Source organism: Trachymyrmex septentrionalis, unplaced genomic scaffold (assembly GCF_001594115.1).
Source record: "Trachymyrmex septentrionalis isolate Tsep2-gDNA-1 unplaced genomic scaffold, Tsep1.0 scaffold134, whole genome shotgun sequence".
Classification (NCBI taxonomy): Eukaryota; Metazoa; Arthropoda; class Insecta; order Hymenoptera; family Formicidae; genus Trachymyrmex; species Trachymyrmex septentrionalis.
The window spans coordinates 512,837-533,505 of record NW_017304482.1 but is presented as its reverse complement, the minus strand read 5'-3'; the positions used below and the strand labels follow the sequence as shown (position 1 = coordinate 533,505).

Genomic DNA, 20,669 nt, shown 5'->3' with positions numbered 1-20,669 from the left:
TTTACACAAAAATTGATAGAGAATTTGTATCTTTTCTTAATTTAATTTGCTATCTTTTTTGTAAAGTACTTGTTCAGTATATTAATTAATATTTCTATGCGATATAATCTTATTTTCTTTTCTTCTGCTTTTTTCTTCTTACTCTCTTTCTCTCTTCATCACTTTCGACACTTTGGGGTCAGCGCTAATTAGCTTGCAAGTCGTAGGGTGATTATCATCTTTCAGGATCAGAAGGTCTGAAGAGGAAGAACGCTTTGCGAGCGATCTGCGAAAAAGCAAGAAGATTTTTCCAATGTGCAATTAATTTCGATTGCTTTATAGCATTTTTTAAAAATATTATTCGTTCCTTTGCGCCATTCTATAAAAAGATAGTTTTTTCCTCTGATTGTTGAATCTTTTACAACACAATCTTATTTCAGTATTTAATTTAAATAAGTAATTAACGAGATGATAGAAAAATATATACTATGCTACAATGGTAAAATCATGTTTTACTTGTAATAAGATATAACTTATCTTTTTCATGGATTAAATAATAAATTATTGTTGTGAAATCAAAGATAATAATTGCGACATAATTTTTTATCCTTCTTTATTTGAACTTGGGATTTTTCAAATCAAATCCCATAGATGTGGCGCAAAGGAGCTACGAGCTTGCGTATTTTTGAGAAACCTGTATAACTTGTATTATAGTTACATATCAAGTATCTTAAAATGACTTTTTCAAAAAAATACAAGTAAACGCCAGCTCGAGTCGTAGACGATCCGAATCGCTATTTCTGAAGTGTCTTCTCTCGTAGGAAGCAGTTCAAACAACGCTTTGGGGTAGTCCTGGCATTTATGGCTACACATAACGGATTGACCAGATGGCAAGACTTTCTTCGAGTAGATGAGAATATGTCGCTACCGGAGAATCATTTCAGTAAATTGTATCCTCGTGCTATCGACGAAGTGTGGTATAAACGAGCGGTCGAGCAGTACTACATAAATGAGGACAGTTTCGTTTTTTCTGTACCGCTCGAAAAGAAGGGTGCCAACAACTCTACTTTAGTCACTGCCAGTCGTGCTGTATTTATTGGTAAGTTAATAATCGATATTCAAACTGCCATCAAAATAGAAGAGGAATATTTCCTTCCAATTCCGAAATATTAAAATCAATGAGCTTAAGATAAGCGAAAGAAAATAAGAAAGACGAATAAGTCTAATTGAGAACTTAACTTATTTTTTTTTTAATTTCCTAAATACTGATAGTTGAGATAGAAACAAATCGTCCAAAATTACATAGAATCAATATAATTCATAATATTTACAAGATCCATATTTGAAACATCTTTTAAGTAAGTAATTATTGTTAGCTCCAACATTAGCTTAAATTTAATAATTTAATGACTTTAATGAGATGGAAAGAACTTAGTAAGTCAGATAACTTGCTTTAAATACAAATGATACGTATATATAATGATATGACAAGATATTAAATCTGTAAAAATAAATTTGCAGAAAACGCGAAGGGAAAGGCGCCGGCCATGGTGGTCGGCTTTCAATTCCAGCACACTGCCTTGCAAGCGCTTTTCCAGAACATAACATTTAACTGCGATGGTAATTGCCATAAACACTGCGGCGACAAAGTCTGGGAATGTTATCTCATTGACAATAACGGCTACATAATCGCCGCCGAGGACGAGACAAATGCTGGTAAATTTTTTGGTGATGTCAAAGGTCCGATAATGAGCAGCTTAGTCAAGGATGGTGTCTTCGAGAAGATAAGGATCTTTGATTATCAAGCGGTTTGCTTCAAAAGTTCACAAACCAACAACGCCGGCAATATTCTTCTTACTGTGAGCACTTTCAATTGCAATATACTATTAAATGTCAAGAATGCTAGTCAAAGGAAAAGCTGAGCTATCTCTTGTTTTGTATATATATATATTTGCTATAACAATCATTAATTTTATTTAAAAAATTTTTAAGAGATCTTAATTACTTTTGCTAATGTAAGAATTAGATAATATACACATACGTCTCTTTTTTCCTTTTTCAATGAAGAAATATAAACGACAGATAAATCTTAACAGCAAATATTATTAAGATATCATAAAATTTCTAATTATATATGTTACAATTCTGTTAATTTAAAAATTAAATGTTATGTTGCAGCCATGGAAGCATTTGCAAACAGCACTGTCGTGGATGATCAGTCAAGCTGCTTGGGCTTGGGCAAGAACGGGCATATTGGATTATGAAAACGCGGAAGCATATAGCTATGTTAGCGATGATGAATCAGCCGTTCACAGTGATGATCACGAGAGTGAAGAGAAACTTCCGCCAATCACTGACAGAGACGATAGATTAAACTTTGATCAAGATGTTGTGATCAATCGTACACGCCCGGAAGTGTGCGATCAAGAGGTAAACTTCAATTTAAAAGATACATAAATACTAAATAGGTACTAAAATTATTGATTATATAATTATAATGTATATTTACTAAAGAAAAATTGATTCTAAGTTGATCAGGAAAACGAGTGACGAGATACATTGTAAATAACTAATATTATTACTTCTAAGATAATTTTTCTAATAATTAGAGTATTTCTAAGTAAATTATTTTGATATAAGCTGCTATCTTCCTAATCTTAACTTGATTTTTTTCATATTTTGATGTCTATGCATTGAATCTGTAGATATACTTGTACCTGCGAAACACTTCGTTTGACTCATACGACATGGACATGGATTGCGAGCATAGATGGTACATGGTACAGTCAGTGGCTTATAGCAATATGCTGTTGGTGGTGGTGGATACCAATTGTGGAGACACGACGTCGCCGAAATTGGAGGTCAAGAGCGAGGAGGTGATCTACGAGAATAATACGCTGGTTTGTCAGAAGGCACTCACTGGTCTCAAGCGAAAACGGCCACAGTCTTGTATACGTTCGAATCCTCGCGAGAGCGACATCAAGGATCAGTGCGGTTTGGCGACAAGCGCCAAGACGAACTTGTTCCTCTTGATGTTGCTGCTGATATGCGTACTGGCCGAAAAGAGCACCTTCTTCTTTGATTAAAATCGACCTGATTTTGTAATTAACAATTGGTGTCAAACTAATCAACAATGAAATGATATGCCGCGAATTGAAACTTTCGCCTGATGGAGCGTACTGTGTGGACATTTGTACATCCAGTTGTCTTGTCCGACGATCAGGATTGTTACATAGCACATATTTAAACTATTTTCTATTTATTTGTTAATTTCTGTAATTAATGAATTTTTTCTGCACGAGTTAGGATTCATATAATTATATTTAATTTGAAAACAAGAGAAAATCTGAGTAAATGAAGAATTTAGTAAGAGAGAAATAGTGAAAGTAAACTATAACTCTTTCTCTCTTTCTAAAATATCTTTTAGATAAAACTTTTTTTATTTTCTCTTCAATATAACAATCCTGATCAGGAGTACTTTGAGATATTTTGTGCTCTCTACCTCTCATTATTGCGATCTTGTTACTATAAATACAATCGCAGTCAAGTTCTAGACGAATTAATATGCTATTCCCAATCTCCCTCCCTACCCGGTACATCCCGGTACAGTTTCTATGCGATCAATCAAATGTGGCGAACGCAATTGATATCAAAATGTGTGCTAAGATACAAAATTGTCCTCCATCGTCATTGATCGTCAAATCAGATCAGATAATCAGAATTAAAACGCTTAGCGTAGGATCGTTCGCTAACATATTTTCGATCATAAAATATAATAGAAAAATAAATGCGATTCAGTAAATGATTTTTCTAAATGCGTTTTATTATATTAAAGAAGATTGAATTAAAAAAAATCGACAGAAGTCTGTCTTTTACTTTAAGTATTCTACTTCGGATAAATTTCTATTAATTATTTTTAATTTGTATCCATTTTTTTTTAAATATTTTGCACTCGAATTGAAAATAAGCGATTAGATCCAAAACAAGAAATAAAAAATATACTACTAGGCATCATGAATGTCTTAATACACAAAGTTACATACATTTACGATGTATTTTTATATTAAGCAATTATGATGCAATTATCTGGATATAAAACTGAATATGTCTCAAATATGCATAACTGTCTGGCATTTTTAGCATCGAGTATATTATATAAATATATAAAAGTCAAAATGGTTTTTCAAATACATCTGATGTATTATTAGAAGAATTTGTCTTTTTTGAAAAAATTAGAAAACAAACTTTACTGAATATCAGGATCCGTTCCGAAGATCAAAGTGTCTCAACCGACTTTGATCATATGTAGATAGGACAATTGAATGGTACAAGGAAGCTCCAAGTATTCTGAGTCGATCTAGTCAGTTTAAATGCTAACTCATTGAGACGTAGATTTTTCTAGACGTCGGAGCAAGGTTGTGCACTACAATGTTCACAAATACACTACGATACATTCGCTTTGTACTATAAACCGATAGTGATGCGGGGTGGCGACGCGTTGTTCAACATCTACAGACCATTACAAAATGTTAATTTTGTATCGCTATATTATATTGAGATGTGTGTATGTATGTGTGTAAAAAAGTGTGTGCCTTTGGACACGCGGTTAAGACAAAAAGAAAAAGAAAAAAAAGAGGAATATGAGATCTTGTTGTATGTTTATTGAATAAATTACCGAACGTTCTATATTACCGCTGAACTCCAATTCTCGGATGGTGGCCTCGTCGCGCGAACGAGTTCCGTTCGGGGAACGGGGGATGTTGTTTGTATTACATAGAGTTTATTACTATTTGCTATGTACAACGGCTTGCCTATGTAAAACAAGAACGTTTTCGTATCAAAATGACAACTTTTCAAGAGAAGACTGAACTTTACTTAAACCTCAATTATGCCTCTAAATATTTCACTATTCCCTTCACTTTTTGTATTCATACATGTTCTGTTCTGTTTTCCAGCTTTTTGCCGTCTTTCCACTCTGCGTATACTCCTGAAAGTTCTAAGAGTTCTGCGGCCTGTAACACTCTCGATTGTAATTCTTTTTATTTCCCCCTTTTTTAGAAGTATATTAGATGTTGGTAAAAAAAGACACCATCAATATTTTCGTTAAAAATGATAAAAATTTAAATTTAAAAAAGTTTTGAAGCTTGAACTCTCTACTTTGAATAGTTACTATATATATATTTTTTTTAATTTTTCTGAGTTTTGTAATTTTTATGTATAGGTATATAGAAAAACTACGAACTGAAAAAAAAATGAATTTTCTTTTTATTTTGTAGGTCTGTGGCATGTTCAAAAAAATTTTTATACAGATTTTCGACTATCTATCGTGAAAGCTTAAAGCTTCTTCTACAAAATTATTTTATAAAAATGTTTCTATGATTTTTTTCTTCTTGAATTATTCGCGGATTAAGTAAAAAGAAACATTCTGATTTTATTACTCGTAACTCCATTAAAAATACTGATTCTTAAAGCTGAAACGTTGCTCTATCAAGTGGTGTAATTGTTAATTTTTTTAAAAATAGAATATATGGGTTGCTAAAAGTCTTTACTTGTTAAGGAATATTTTCCCTAACCTAATAGTAATACATATTGATATTGATTATAATGTGCCAGCAATTTTTTAATCTTATATTTAATCTTTCGTCTGTTAATTTCATTTATTATCTTTCATCTTTATCTTTAATCTTTCAAAAGTGAGTAGCACTCCAAGATATTTCTTCACGATTTGAATTTAGCGCTACTTTGTCAGTAGTCACATGACTATTTAGGACTGCACAATAAAAGGAACAGAGAACAGAAAATAAGAATTTCAACCTATCAGGAACTGTGTATTCCACATTATATGATTTCTGATAGAAGGTTGAAATTCTTATTCTCTATTCCCTGTTCCTTTTATTATGTGAAGCCCCTTTTAGTTCTAACTCAAGGTCTGTTTTCTATACTAGTGTACACTTTTGAAACTGAAGCGGGGAGCACAGACTCTTGCATAACGCATAACACATAAAGCATAAGAAATTCAAACAATCATAGTGCTTTATTTCATAAAAGGAAGGAAAAGAAGAACTTTGACGGTTCAATTTCTTATGCATTACCTGTTATATGTTATGCAAGAGCCTGTGCTCCCACTTTAAAGTAAGATAGATGTACTTTGATATTTGTTTAAAGCGAGAAAGAGAGAGTCTAGAACAGTCTAGTGCAGGTACAGAAAGCAGACCACCAGATGTCGTTGGAACGGGACGCATCTTTATAAGGGGCCGGGGGGGAGGGAGAGTTGAGTTCCCCTCTCGACCTCATGGTGTAAGCGAATCGAAGCGAATGAAAGCGAGTTCTGGCGGATTTAAACGACACATGTATACTGAAATATAGTTGTGTACAGTTGTCAGTATAAGCCACTACCCATGGTCTTCGTTTAATTCCGTACCAAGTGTTTTATCCAGTCTCATCCGATTTTAACGAGAGTAGAATCCGTAGAAATGGCCATGCAGCCATTCAAGAAGCGCGTCTGTTATTACTATGATAGTAAGTACTAAAAGGGCTGTTGTAAAACCACAGAAATATATCTTGGAACCTTGTCGAAATATGTTGCACCTCTCACGTTTATACTTCTATTTCATCTCGCTTGACATTTGGCCGCTAATCAGCCTCTTTTCCGCTTGATAAATGACAAATAATAAGAAGCACGATTATCTCGACGCAGTAAACTGAGATTTGCATGCTCATTACGTTTGATAATACGATTTTCGCATGGTTAAGCCGACAGACTCTCAACCGTGCTATCGCGCGACTGTAGCGTCAGCCGTTCTTGGTTACATAGCTATTATGTATCTGTATATCCAAGTGTAATTACAATAAACTATGATAATACAGTTATTTTTCCAATATATCTTACATATTTCCAAAAATATTTTCTGTATTGAATCGAATAATTTAATCAACATAATGGAAAGTAATATAGTTTTTGTAGAAAGTGGCGAAAGATTCTCAAATGTATTCCAGTATACTGTAATCTTCACTGAAACACATCCATTGATGATAATGAAAAATTTGATACTTTTTATATATTGTGCTTTGATTTATTTAAGCATGTTTATTTCAATTTAACCAGGTGATATTGGAAATTATTATTATGGTCAAGGACATCCTATGAAGCCACATCGTATACGAATGACGCACAATCTACTCTTGAATTATGGTCTTTATAGAAAGATGGAAATATATGTAAATACATTTTTATAATTATCTTCCATTTATTCATCTTTTACTTGTTTATAGTTTTCTATCAAAATACATTTATTTAGAATGTGATTATTATAATGTATTTACATTTTATTGTCTAGCGACCTCATAAAGCTACAGCAGAAGAAATGACAAAATTTCATAGCGATGACTACATCAGATTTTTGAGATCAATACGACCAGACAATATGGGAGAATACAATAAACAAATGCAACGATGTAAGACATTATTGTTGAATAATAATGATTGATTAAAATGATGTTTTTTTGAAACATTTTAATATTTCTTTTTTTGTGGGACAGTTAATGTAGGAGAAGACTGCCCTGTTTTCGATGGTTTGTACGAATTTTGTCAATTATCAGCTGGTGGATCTGTAGCCGCTGCTGTTAAACTCAACAAACAAGCCTCAGAAATTTGTATCAATTGGGGTGGTGGCCTACATCATGCAAAGAAGAGCGAAGCTTCTGGTTTTTGCTATGTAAATGATATTGTACTTGGGATCTTGGAATTGCTAAAATACCATCAGAGAGTTTTATATATCGACATTGACGTTCATCATGGCGATGGTGTAGAGGAAGCTTTTTATACAACGGATAGAGTAATGACGGTATCATTTCATAAATATGGCGAATATTTCCCTGGAACAGGAGATCTTCGCGATATGGGAGCAGGAAAGGTAAAACAAGTTATTAAAATATTGTAATAATATAGTATCTATAGTATTACTTATCTGAAATATTAACTCATTATTAGTATATATGGTTTCTTTTTGTCATTTCTAACAGGGAAAGTACTACGCAGTTAATATACCTTTAAGGGATGGTATGGATGATGAAAGTTATGAATCGATATTCGTTCCTATCATCTCTAAAGTGATGGAGACATTTCAACCTTCTGCTGTTGTTTTACAGTGTGGAGCAGACTCATTAACAGGTAAGATTTTTTTTTCAAATTATATGTTACAATAAAATTACATAATTTTCAATGCAAATATTAATCATTATGTAGGTGATCGATTGGGATGCTTTAATTTAACTGTGAGAGGCCATGGTAAATGCGTAGAGTTTGTGAAGAGATATAATTTACCTTTCTTGATGGTGGGAGGTGGTGGTTATACTATCAGAAATGTATCCAGATGTTGGACATATGAAACATCGGTGGCTCTCGGATGTGAAATCGCTAACGAGCTTCCATATAACGATTACTTTGAATATTTTGGCCCTGACTTTAAATTGCATATTAGTCCTTCAAATATGACAAATCAAAACACTTCCGAATATCTCGATAAAATTAAGTAAGTTCTGATTTTCATTTCTATGTGTAAGTTGTTTTTATACAATGTTTTTAATATAGAGGAAAGGGCCCCATTATGAGATACCGAGTATAGACAGAATTAAAAAAATAATAGGTCATTTTGAAGGGAATTTAATAAGCTTTAAGATAATGTTATGTAAAATTTCAAATTCTATTTTTTTTTTTTAATTAAAGAAATGTAAAAAGGGAGCAAATTACAAAGTCAAAAAATTGTGCTCCTAATATGAGATGCTTCGAGAAATAGATAATAAAATGCAAAGTACATCAGTATTGCAATTAAAAAATTTTATTTAATGTTTCTAAAATACAAACAGCCAGTATATGCGGAAAATGAGAATGCAATGGATTATATTCAGAATTCGTCTTCAGGTAATTGGAACTAAGCATCTCAGAAATAGGCACTCGATGATCATTCCAGTTGTCCTTGTTATTATTGTACAGTAACATTTATACTTTAACAATGATTTTCATAGGATATGACATAGGTTATTTCATATTAGAAATACCCTAGGTATCTCATTACAATTTCCATGCCTTATAGTTTTACGATCTGACTCTTGTAATTAAACAATTCAACATATCCCGTATTTTTCTATTAGTATGATCTTACTCTATCACTATATGAAGAATTTATTGCCAAATATTTACTTATTAAATAATAAATAAGTTTTAAAGGCTCATCTCATCAAAGAAACTCGAAGGCACATCCAAATTTTAAAATCTTTTTTTACAATGATTTACAGGCATGATCTAATAATGAATTTTCCACTAAATAGTTCTCAATTTAAGAGCAATAAATTCATAGTGAAACCAATAGATAGCGTTTATTAGTTTAGCAGAAACGCCGCTATCTTATATTAGTCGCCTATCTCATAATATAGGGGGTTTTCCTCTAATACTAACAAACTAATTCGTTGGCTTTTATCATAGAACAAGGTTGTTTGAAAACCTGAGAATGTTACCTCATGCACCTGGCGTACAAGTTCAGGCAATACCAGAGGATGGTGCCGTTATTGAAGATTCAGAAATTGAAGAGAAGATGAATCTTGATGAAAGACTGCCTCAACGTGATTTAGATAAGAGGATACAACATGAGAATGAATATAGTGATAGTGAAGATGAAGGTGAAGGTGGGCGAAGAGATAACAGATCATACAAGGTGGTGACCTTTAACTTTTTTACTAATCTCTATACTTGATCGATTAAAAAAAGTGTATTATTTGCATTATTTGCATTATACATAGATATTGAGTTTTGACATTTCTTTATATTAAAGGGATCTACGAAGCGACTGCGTTTGGAAAAAGGTCAAGAAATGGATATGCGTATTATGCACATTAATTCAAAGAAAGAAGATGATATGAAATCAGACCTGAGAGGTATTACATTAATTTTTTATTTTATTTTTGCAAATTAATATTCAGACCAAACTTCCAATTTGAGCCCCGGAACTAAAAACATAAAGCTATCGACGCAAAAAATTCAATGTAAGATTTTGGAGACTGTAAAGTATTGATAAACGTCATTCAGATGCATATCAACATTATACAGTCTTCGAAATCTTACCCACATTGAATCTTTTTGCGTCGATGGTTTTGCGTTTTGACTCCGAAGCTTAAATTAAACAAGCTTGATTTAGAAATATAATAATTATATAAATATTTCTATTTAACTAGAAAATGAAAAGGATGAGAAAGTAAATTTCCTAAATGAAGAAATAAGAAAAGAGGGTGGAATTAATATCTGATAAGTGACTGCTACAGAATTTGCATATCTGCACAAGTACAAAAGTCCCTATTTAAAAATTTAGATAAGTTTAGATTATTTAAATGAAGAAATAATAGAACTCTTCATGGGATCGTTATTGTGCTGCATATTGAAGCCTCTTCAGATAGCGATATCATGTGTGTGCAATCTGCTTAGGCCTGGATGAAGATAAGGTATATGGAATCCAAATATAGAAAGAAATATGTGTACATCAATGACGAGAATCTTTTCCATGATTCTTAAAGATTAAGAGAAATTATTAACATATGAATTTTGTATATTACTGTATTTGTACTTTTGTATTTAATGAAATAAGTAAAGTTGTTTTACATCACAGTTAAGATAAAAAATAAATACAAAATTCCATATGTTGATCAGCAAATTCGGCGAATATATGTGTGTGTGTGTGTGTGTGTGTGTGTGTGTGTGTGCGCGCGCGTGCGTGCGCGTGTGTGTATACATATATAAAATTAAATTAGTCTGTCTTATCAAGTGAGAGGAATGTCATCTCGATCAAATATAAATGAGAATGTGTTAGTATTACTACATATATTACATATATTTGATTCTGTGTCCTGTACAATGCCTATGTAAAACAAATCCTATATACAATCTTTTATATCAAAATGATGATGCTAGAATGAATTAACATTACTTTGATTGTGACTCCAATTTTTTTATTACTTCTAACAGAGTTTCTATCTGTACGTGATTATACAATCTGTCCTCCAATTCCTCTAGAGCTACTCCACCTTGCATAAATTCTATCAAGTTGTTGAAAGTCCCATTTTGGCCTAGCCTATGGTCAGTCACACGATTCTGATTATAATTGTATGTCCTGATCTTCTCATTCCTGAATCCCATTCCCATTTGCTTTTGCCGTAATTTACTCGTGAACGACGTTTGCTTATTCAATTGCTGTTCATACAGGATACTCCTCAGTTTGTCCATCGCCATTTTTTTATTCGACCCTTGTGATCTATGTACCTGACAGGTAACGCTTAACCCACTTGGCAAATGCGTTATCCTCACTGCAGAGTCCGTAGTGTTCACGTGTTGACCACCTGCACCAGACGCTCTTTTTGTGTCTATTTTTAGATCATTCTCATTAATCATAATCTGTATTTCTGATGGCACTGGCAGAATAGCCACTGAGGCAGTACTAGTATGTACTCTGCCTGATTTTTCTGTAGCTGGTATCCGTTGTACTCTGTGTACACCACCCTCATGTTGAAACTTGTTGATTTGATCACCAGAAATCATAATACTGGCATGTCTAATACCCTTATCAGCCATCTGTATGTCGATCACTTCATGATCCAAATCTAAATACTTGGCATAACCTATGTACATATCATACAAGTCTTTGACAAACAGCATTGCTTCCTTACCACCAACACCTGCCGTTATTTCAATAATGATGTTACTGTAAAAATCTTTATACATGGTTGTCAGTATCATGTGCAACAATCTTTCATCAAGTTCATTTAATTGTTCTTTGTACAACATTGTTTCTTCTTCTGCTAATTTTTTTATCTCTACATCTTGTTGCCCTGTAAAAAGAAATTTTCGTTGTAAACTAAAATAAATAATGTAAGTTGTCATATTGATTACTCCATTTACCTAAATCATGCAAATTTTGAATATTTTCCACAAGTTGTACTCTTTCATTAAATAAACTACCGGAAGCATTTAAATCGACAAAATCGATAAAGTTATTACTTTGCCAGGACTTGTTTCTGTACTCATTCATGAGATAATCTAAAAACTTTTTAGTTTTGTCATCTAAAATCTTTAATTTCGCGTGTGCATTGCAAAAACTTCTCGAAGTCCAAATCAGGTTAGTTAACGACCAAGTAGGTAGCTCGTTAAGCTTTAGCCTATTTACGAGTGTCGAATACCAGCAACTATCGAATTTGCATCTCCGAACTAGTAAAGACATTCTGCGAATCCGTATAACAATACAATAATACAACTGATTTTGTCGGCAGGATAAAGAACACATGCGCGAGCACCTGTTCTTTTTCGAAGAAAGTTCTGAACCTGAACTAGTGTGAAGAACCGGTGCAATAAGTTGGAGTAAAACAAACTATATTCGTTTCACTCCAACTTATTATTGTATCAGTGCAGTATATCACCAGTTTAGAAATTTCCTTTGAAAAAGAAGAGTCTCTAAGTAATAAATTGTCCAGTAATTCTATCTAAATTTGTCTCTTTCTCTCTCCCCCCCCCCTTATATTTCTCATACATCATTATTTCAAGATGTCTTCCATTTACACAAATTGACACATATATATGTCGTTCTACCTTTCTTTGTATTCCATGAATATAACAAAGACAAAGACAGAATGATACTTGTGTCGATTTGTATTAATAAAAAATATCTATTTATATTTGAAATTAAAATTTAAAAAGAAATACACGCTACACAAAATATATACACATGTATCTATGAAATATTTGTACAACAATAAGTCATAAAATATTACATTGTGAGCTTCGAAATTTTAACTTGACTATATATATATCGTTAACATTTTATCGATAATGTAATAAGCTAGAGAGAAAGAGAGAGAGAGAGAGAGAGAGAGAGAGAGAGAAAGCGGAAAATGGAATAAGAAATGAGAAGAGGGAAGTTCAGATGGCGATGTTAGTCAAGTTGTTTCGCGCATGCGTTCTTCGTTTGGATACATTCATCAGAAGCGCCGACACGTCTGACAGAGACAGAAGAGCGACAGAGAGTCGCATTGCTGTATTTGCTCCAGTGGCGAGTGGCCTGCCAGTGGCCGTCACTCCGTTAGTTAGGCGCGGTAAACGGTTTAGTCAGTGGTGTGTTTGTTATCAATTGTAAGCGCGACGTGATCGCCAGTGATCGCGTGGGATAGTCGGTAGTTCACGTGAACAACAGTCGTTACTGGCAGATGCTCTGGTGTGACGTTTTCCTATAATCAGCTAATAATGACGGTGACAATAAACGCGGATTTGCGGCGCGAGCGCGAGAGATGCAGCTTCGATCCTATGGAGCTCACGAATTTCTGGGATGGCAGTAAGGCGAAAACATCGCATCGGCATGAGTTAGGTTCGTCGTCTCGTTTAATCTCGCTGATTAATTCGCACGCATTGCTCGTGTGCATGTAATGTGTGTGTGTGTGTGTGTGTGTGTGTGTGTGTGCGCGTGCGCGCGTGTGTGTGTACACACACACACATTACATGACGTAATATCTTCGTCTTTTCTTATCATTGCGAGAATTGCTATGAAATGTTAACGCCCAATCGCTGAGTTATTATAATTATTTCTATTTATCAGCTACGTATATACTTACTTTTTGCGATAAAGCACTAAAACTTACACATTACATCCTGTTTCGCGACTATAACTTATCTTACACAAGTTCGATTTATATTACATTTATTCTTGGATTTATTTGTGATTTGTTGCAGCACATTCTGAACACTTGTTATTTTCTATAGAGAAAAGGAAATAAGAAAGATAAATACAACTTAATTGTAAATGGAAATGGGAAAAGGAATTGTATCGCAAATTGCAAGGAGTAATACTTTTAAAACGCGAATGACTACATAATGTTTATAACGAATAGAAAGGTTTACAACTTTCTATGATATTTTCTAGGAAATGCATTGAGAAATAGTACAGGTAAAAGTGTGAAAGGCGCGAAAGTTTATACTTTATTACTGAGTACTCTTTTGATTTCTCGTAATCGACCACACGAATGAATTATTCTTTTTTTTTTTTGCGTAATAATATTATTCTTAATAATATTAATGTTGAACGGTAATTGCGATCGAGTTAAACTTAGTATGCGCGTGTGTGAATAAATGAAAGAGATGGAATCGGATTTCATCCTTTAGCGATCTTCCCCTTTTCCCGTTGGCTCTGAGTAAGCTCACCACGTGTGTAAAGATAGGAGATATAAATTAGGATAGTTAATAGGATTTAGGTAAGATCTTTCCTTTATATTGCTATATGAAATTACTGTTCTAAAACTTGTTATCAAATTGCATATAAATACTGATTTTATCATATCTCGGAGTTTGTAAAATGTTCATTCTTGAGTTTATTGTTTGTCTGATCAAACATTGTATGTATTAATAAAATCTTTATTTACTTTGAATATACAAAACTACAATGTTAATTCATTACATAGATAAGTTTGATGTAAATTTAATAACAATTAATAACAGTTTTCGTAATATACCGATTTTAATATACCGTAATTGATTTATAAACAATTATTTTTATTGATACCGCATATGGTGTCATAAATGTTTGCCCAACAATCATGTATATAATATATTCAAATATATTTAATTTTATAAATATATATGGTCCATTTTAAATGATGATCTCAAATATCTCTTGAAAAATGGATTTTGAAGAAAAATATTTTATATAAAAGTTGTCTATAATCTGAGAAGTTGTAAATAAAAATAAAATTAATATTTGAAAGAATGAATTTTTTAAGATTATATAAAAATTATTGCCATTGTTTAAAATAAAATAATTTTTTTACATAATGTGATTCATCTATATGTAGTTATTCTAAATATAAAATTATTAAGGTAGAGGTATATATATTGTATATATTTCATGTTAATAAACTTGCTTGAAGTCAAAGTAACGTTGGTACAATCAGGCCTTGACAATTTATTTTGTATGACTTAGCATTTGTTTTTTATCAGAGTTTTTCAACTCATAAATATTTGAATATTGAAAAATCATAAATATTTATTTTTGCAAACATCGTAGATATGATGAACAGTAAATTAATAAGAAAACATTTAATTATATTAGTAACATATGCTTTAACATTTAATTATTGCGTCATTACTTCGTTATCAACAAGAACTTTCTTTTTCGCCGTTCTATATCTTCCAACAATTATCTTGTCCTTTATAATTTTATTCACTTGTTTTATAATATTAATACATTTGCAAATTTTTGCACGTGTCACAATTAAAGCTGGGATATAAAAATGCATATTTTATATTATATATAAATATATAATATATAGATATGGTATCATAAAATGCATATCTACACGGATTACGTAAAATCAAAGTGTTAAAATCTTTTTATTTTGCATATTTTGCATATATGTATCTTTTTGAATATTTTTTATAAAATTACGTATTTGCTCATATTATAGTCATTAATATTACGGTCTTGCATATATATATATATATATATATATATACACATACACACACACACCTTAGTCTCATTATAAAATATAATTATAAATATAAGTAAATAAGAAATTCAGTTTTCATTTGTTTATTCTATTTTTAATATTGAATCTTTCCGCTGTACTTTATTTGATGGACTTTAGTATTACATCTTTTAACAATACACACATACACACTACACATCTTATATTTTTTTTTATCATTTATGTCGAGGTAAACGTGCATAACTGTTTTTAATTTAACTTATAATTGTTTTTGTATTGTTTCAGTTGTAATCAAAAGTTATTTATTAGCTTACCGATTAACGATTAATTCATTTTCAGACATATTCGAGTTCAGTGGAATATAAAATTATTTTAATATTGTATTAAAAAGAAAAATATATATATACATAGAGGAAAGGCCTCTATTATGAGATACCGAGTTCATTTTGGGAAAATGCTAGAAGTCTATAAGCAGAATTTAAAAAAATAATAGGTCATTTTGAAGGGAATTTAATAAGCTTTAAGATAACGTTTGTTATATAAAATTTAATTCAAATTCCATTTTTTTTTTAAATAAAAAAAATATAAGAAGTGAGCAAATCGTAAAGTTAAAAAATTGCGCTCTTAATATGAGATGCCCCGAGAAATCGATAATAAAACGCAAAGTATAGTCAGTATTGCAATTAAAAAATTTTATTTAATGTTTCTAAAAAAACGAACAAACACAGCCAGCGTGCGCGAAAAGTAAACATGCGATAGATTGTACTCAGAACTCGTCTTCAGTTAGTTGGAATCAAGCATCGCAGAAATAGACACTCGACGTCCATTCCGGTTGTCTTTTTTATTATTGTACAATAACATTTATACTTTAGCAACGGTTTTCATTATAACATAGGAGCATAGGTTATTTTATATTAGAAATACCCTGGGTATCTCATATTACGATTTCCACGCCTTATGGTTTTACGATCATCAAATCTAACTTCTGCAATTAAAGAACTGGATACGAGCAATAGGAATTAAGCGCGGAAGACGTCGCGCAAATAATATATCTATGAAGTGTGAAACTTCTTTATTCACTAAAACGTGCTTACATGTTTCGGCTCACTTTTGAGCCCTCCTTAGAGATAACACAAATTAACGTAATAAACTGTGAATAAAAATTATCCTATCATGGTGAGCTCCTCTACCTCGAGAATTTAAACGTCAAAAAAAGTGAAAGAAAAAAAATGAAAAAAGAAAATAATGGAAATATCGAAATAAAGAATATGAAACCAATTTATCAAAAACCTTAAGATTGAAAGAAAATGAAAGTTGGAAAGTAATAAAAAATCACGCCAGAAAGACTCATTATTGCGTACGAACGACACTGACTCAGTCTTTCATTTTCATAGAATTGATTAACATTTCAACGCAAATTTTTTATTTGTAAGCTTTAATAATACTAGCTAAAACTAAAAGTGACTCTGTCTGATACTGACTGGCTAAAATATCGAGAACCGGTTTTTGAATAATTTATAGTGATGATTTGAATAATTCATAGTGATAATTTGCGATATATAATAGTTTGTGATTTGTGATCAGAGTGAGCGTCCTTATTTTCGGGATAATTAATTATAATCTTAAGGTTTTTGATAAATTGGTTTTTCATATTCTCTATTTCCAATATTTCCCCTTTTTCGTTCTTTTTCTTTTTTCTTTTTCTTTCACTTTGTTTTGGCGTTTAAATTCTCGAGATAGGGGAGCTCACCATGGTAGGATAATTTTTATTCACAGTTTATTATGTTAATTTGTGTTATCTCTGAGGAGAGCTCAAAAGTGAGCCGAAACATGTAAGCGCGTTTTAGTGAATAAAGAAGTTTCACACTTCATAAATATGTTATTTGCCCGATGTTTTCTGCGCTTGACTCCTACTGCCCGTATCCTTTCTAGCTCTTTAATTTATAAGGAGTCTTGATTAGTTTGTTCTGTAATTAAACAATTCAACATATCCCGTGTTTCTATTAATATGATCTTATTCTATCACTACATGAAGAATTTATTTCCAAATATTTATTTATTTAAATAATAAACAAAGTTTAAAGGCTCATCTCAATGAAACTTGAAGATATCCAAATTCTAAAATCTTGTTTTACAATGACTGCAGGTATGATCTAATAATGAATTTTTTACTAAATAATTTTTAATTTAAGAGCAATAAATTCATGGTAGATCCAATAGTTAGCGTTTATTAGTTTAATAGAAACGCTATCTCATATTAGATGCCTATCTCATAATAGGAGGCTTTTCTCTATGTATGTATATCCTGGTGAAAATTTTTTTCACAATTTTCTTATATTTTTTATACGAATTGAAATATTTTTCAGAAATACTTAGAAATATTCGGAAAGTTTACATCTTCTCTCAGAATTTTTCATATAAGTGAATTCTGAAATATTCTAAAATATTTTATCATAAGTATTTTTGAAAAATATTTTTAAATTTTTTAGATTTTATAATATTTTATCAGAAATTATACTTACAACAAATCTTAAAAATCTTATGATATTTCATAATTAACATATACATATGAAAAATTCTGAGAAAAGATGTAGATTTTCTGAGAAGTGTTCTAATTCGTATAAAAAATGTGAGAAAGTTATAAAATTATATTAAAATTCTGAAAAATTATTTGAAAAATTCTGAGACAAATTTTCATCAAGATAGCGAGAAAGTGAAAAAAAAGTATTATATAAAAATTATGTATATATTTAAAATATATTTGCGTCAATTAATATCATTTGCGTCAATCAGTTTGTGGAATAGGTATATGTATAATTTTTTATATAAGCACGCGAGAATATACTTTAAGGATCTTAATTCATATGATTTTATCGTGTATTAAATTTTATATTTTATATTATTTTGCATGAACATTCAGATAACTGTTAAACTTTTTATTTTTTATGCATTTATGATATATTTATAATTATCATTTATAAAACATTAAAGTATATTGCTTGAGATTAAAACCACTAATTATATTTAAAAGATGTAAGAGCTATGATATGTTACAGTAAATCTTTTGTAAAATACGATTTTAAAATATTTATAAAAGCGATAAATGTATACATAAAAGCATACATTTTTTTGCATAAGTATATGCGCAACTATTCGGTTCAATGTTCAACATGAGATTAAATATCTCATATTGATGTATTCACTTTTTATTATACGTATATCTGTTATTATTATATTATTGATACTGACGTAAACTATCTAAAATAATTTGCGCAAATTGATTGTTATTCTGTCATTATGGAAAGCATCTAAATTGTGAATCGAAGTAGAATTTCTTCTATCCTTCGCTGATAATACGGAAATTATTTTAATTTTTAACCAAAATATGAGATAGTTTTCAACAAGAACGAAATTGCTTCCATAGCTATAAAAAGAAATAGCTTTTTATATAGAAACCTGATTTGATTTGATCATTTAAAATTGTTTAGTTTAATTATTCAGTTTGATTATTATAGCGAGTTTGCATGAAAAAAATTATATATATTTTTTTGTTTATTATGGAAATATGCATTATTATAAATTTATATATAATAAAATTTGTAATTTTTAGCAAAATAGGTAGGTACTAAAAAACTAAAATAAAGTTTAATGATATTTGAAATTTGAGAAAATAATTTTGATTGGCTAACAAGTGCATGACATCACACTGCAATAAGTCATCTGCAACCATCTGCTTACGCTGGAAGGCTAAAGCGAAATCTTAAAATTTTTTTCTTAAAAATCTCTTTATAAATTAATAATATTAAAATAAAATGCCAAACTAATTGGATTCAGGATTCATTAAAGTCGATTCAACGAATTTACCACAAATAACTGTATTTATTGTTTCGAAATATATAATATTTAACGTCAAACGGGAAGGTTCTATTTGTACAATAAAAGGAAGACTCTGCCCTGAGCACCGAGTTCAACAAAAAGATTAGATTATACTATAATCTGTATTATCGACGAAGAAAAAGAAATAGTTCAACGCGTAGAATGTTTTGAATGTGCAGCATCAGAAGGTTGAAATATTTGAGAGCAATAGTTTAAAAAACAATTAAATTTTTTTATTTCATAAAAGTAATAATTCAATAAACAGTCGTTTAAATATCCTTACAGAATAGTCATTTGCGACTTTAAAAATACAAAGTAAAAATAAATCCAAGATAAAAATTTATATATGTATATTATGTATAGTAATACATATTTATAACAATATAAAGTAAAGTAAGTTTCTATAAATATATTGAATTTAATTATAGGAAAATGTAAGCATGGTATAGCCTTCTTAATATATTAATAGACCATATCTGCAACTGAAGTCGAATATTATTGGAGAAAATCAGCTTTGTTTAATGTTGTAACTTCAAAAAAATTTATTACAACTAATGAGATGACAATAAATTTTGAATCTATGACTAAAAATTTAGGTGACAACTCTAATTTTATAAAGTAACCGAACAAGCTAAAGCAAAAACAATTAGATAATCAGTCAAGATATACAGATATAAAGAGGAAAGAACAGTTTATATATTATCAATAGGAAAGAACAGTTTATACATCATCAATAGGAAAGAACAGTTTATATATTACCAATTCATTAGTTAATGTTCAATTTTTGTATTAAAAAAGATTCATTGTAAGTTGATAATTTCATAACGTTTGCAAAAAAAATATTTGAAAATTAACAAAGCAAGTTATTCTGATAAATTTTATTAATGTAAGGTTATAAACATATAAAAAATGGCATTTACACATTAAAAATATATTTTTTATTAATTATGAATTATAATTTTAAACATTTAACAAATTGACTAACAAAAGGACTCTTCTTATACAAAATAAATAACAATAAATAAAGGGCAAAGTAAGATCAACATTTCTTTAAAAAACAAGTCATCTAATTAAAAGAATAAATTAAAGAACAAGTAAAGAAAAAAAAATAAAACTGAAGAAAATATATAATAAAAAAAAATAAATAAAAACTCAGTTTAAATACAAATTACAAGTTTCGGCTATCGGATTAAGCCCTCTTCAGGCATTACGAACATATCGAAAAAACCGTAGTACATAATAATTATCGCAAATGTTCGTATATTCATAATATTCACAATTATATTGTACTTTTTCAAAACAAC

At 30.5% G+C, this 20,669-nt stretch overlaps 4 protein-coding genes across 8 annotated transcripts in view; 3 read left to right on the top strand and 1 right to left on the bottom strand.

The window, feature by feature from the left end:
- The window catches only part of LOC108757235 (voltage-dependent calcium channel subunit alpha-2/delta-3), a 15,016-nt gene extending 11,741 nt beyond the window's left edge, over positions 1 to 3,275 (top strand). For all 3 annotated transcript variants that reach the window (XM_018501686.1, XM_018501688.1, XM_018501687.1), the window contains 4 exons: positions 801 to 1,078; positions 1,501 to 1,838; positions 2,158 to 2,409; positions 2,685 to 3,275. In XM_018501686.1, coding sequence (XP_018357188.1) covers positions 801 to 1,078; positions 1,501 to 1,838; positions 2,158 to 2,409; positions 2,685 to 3,065 — 1,249 coding nt within the window. In that variant the 3' untranslated portion in view covers positions 3,066 to 3,275. The remainder of the gene's footprint in view (positions 1 to 800; positions 1,079 to 1,500; positions 1,839 to 2,157; positions 2,410 to 2,684) is intronic.
- A 2,999-nt stretch (positions 3,276 to 6,274) lies between these two features.
- On the top strand, positions 6,275 to 10,567 carry LOC108757195 (histone deacetylase Rpd3-like). Of its 2 annotated transcripts, XM_018501610.1 has the most exons (10): positions 6,275 to 6,498; positions 7,085 to 7,197; positions 7,317 to 7,434; positions 7,519 to 7,892; positions 8,002 to 8,149; positions 8,225 to 8,510; positions 9,461 to 9,689; positions 9,807 to 9,909; positions 10,207 to 10,312; positions 10,413 to 10,567. In XM_018501610.1, exons 1-9 carry the CDS (start codon positions 6,453 to 6,455, stop codon positions 10,275 to 10,277), a joined length of 1,488 nt encoding a protein of 495 aa, XP_018357112.1. In that variant the 5' UTR covers positions 6,275 to 6,452; the 3' UTR covers positions 10,278 to 10,312; positions 10,413 to 10,567. The 2 variants fall into 2 exon arrangements, with proteins under 2 accessions (XP_018357112.1, XP_018357110.1); XM_018501608.1 differs by having other exon boundaries at positions 10,207 to 10,567.
- A 68-nt stretch (positions 10,568 to 10,635) lies between these two features.
- On the bottom strand, positions 10,636 to 12,488 carry LOC108757227 (peptide chain release factor 1-like, mitochondrial). Of its 2 annotated transcripts, none has more exons than XM_018501671.1 (2): positions 11,921 to 12,488; positions 10,636 to 11,850 (listed from the first exon to the last, which is right to left on the bottom strand). In XM_018501671.1, exons 1-2 carry the CDS (start codon positions 12,300 to 12,302, stop codon positions 10,949 to 10,951), a joined length of 1,284 nt encoding a protein of 427 aa, XP_018357173.1. In that variant the 5' UTR covers positions 12,303 to 12,488; the 3' UTR covers positions 10,636 to 10,948. The 2 variants fall into 2 exon arrangements, with proteins under 2 accessions (XP_018357173.1, XP_018357174.1); XM_018501672.1 differs by having other exon boundaries at positions 12,020 to 12,488.
- Positions 12,489 to 13,072: 584 nt separating this feature from the next.
- LOC108757225 (probable peroxisomal acyl-coenzyme A oxidase 1) overlaps positions 13,073 to 20,669 on the top strand; it is a 21,621-nt gene continuing 14,024 nt past the window's right edge. Inside the window, exon 1 of the mRNA XM_018501670.1 lies at positions 13,073 to 13,376. Within this exon, the coding sequence (XP_018357172.1) occupies positions 13,256 to 13,376 (121 nt within the window). The 5' untranslated portion in view covers positions 13,073 to 13,255. The remainder of the gene's footprint in view (positions 13,377 to 20,669) is intronic.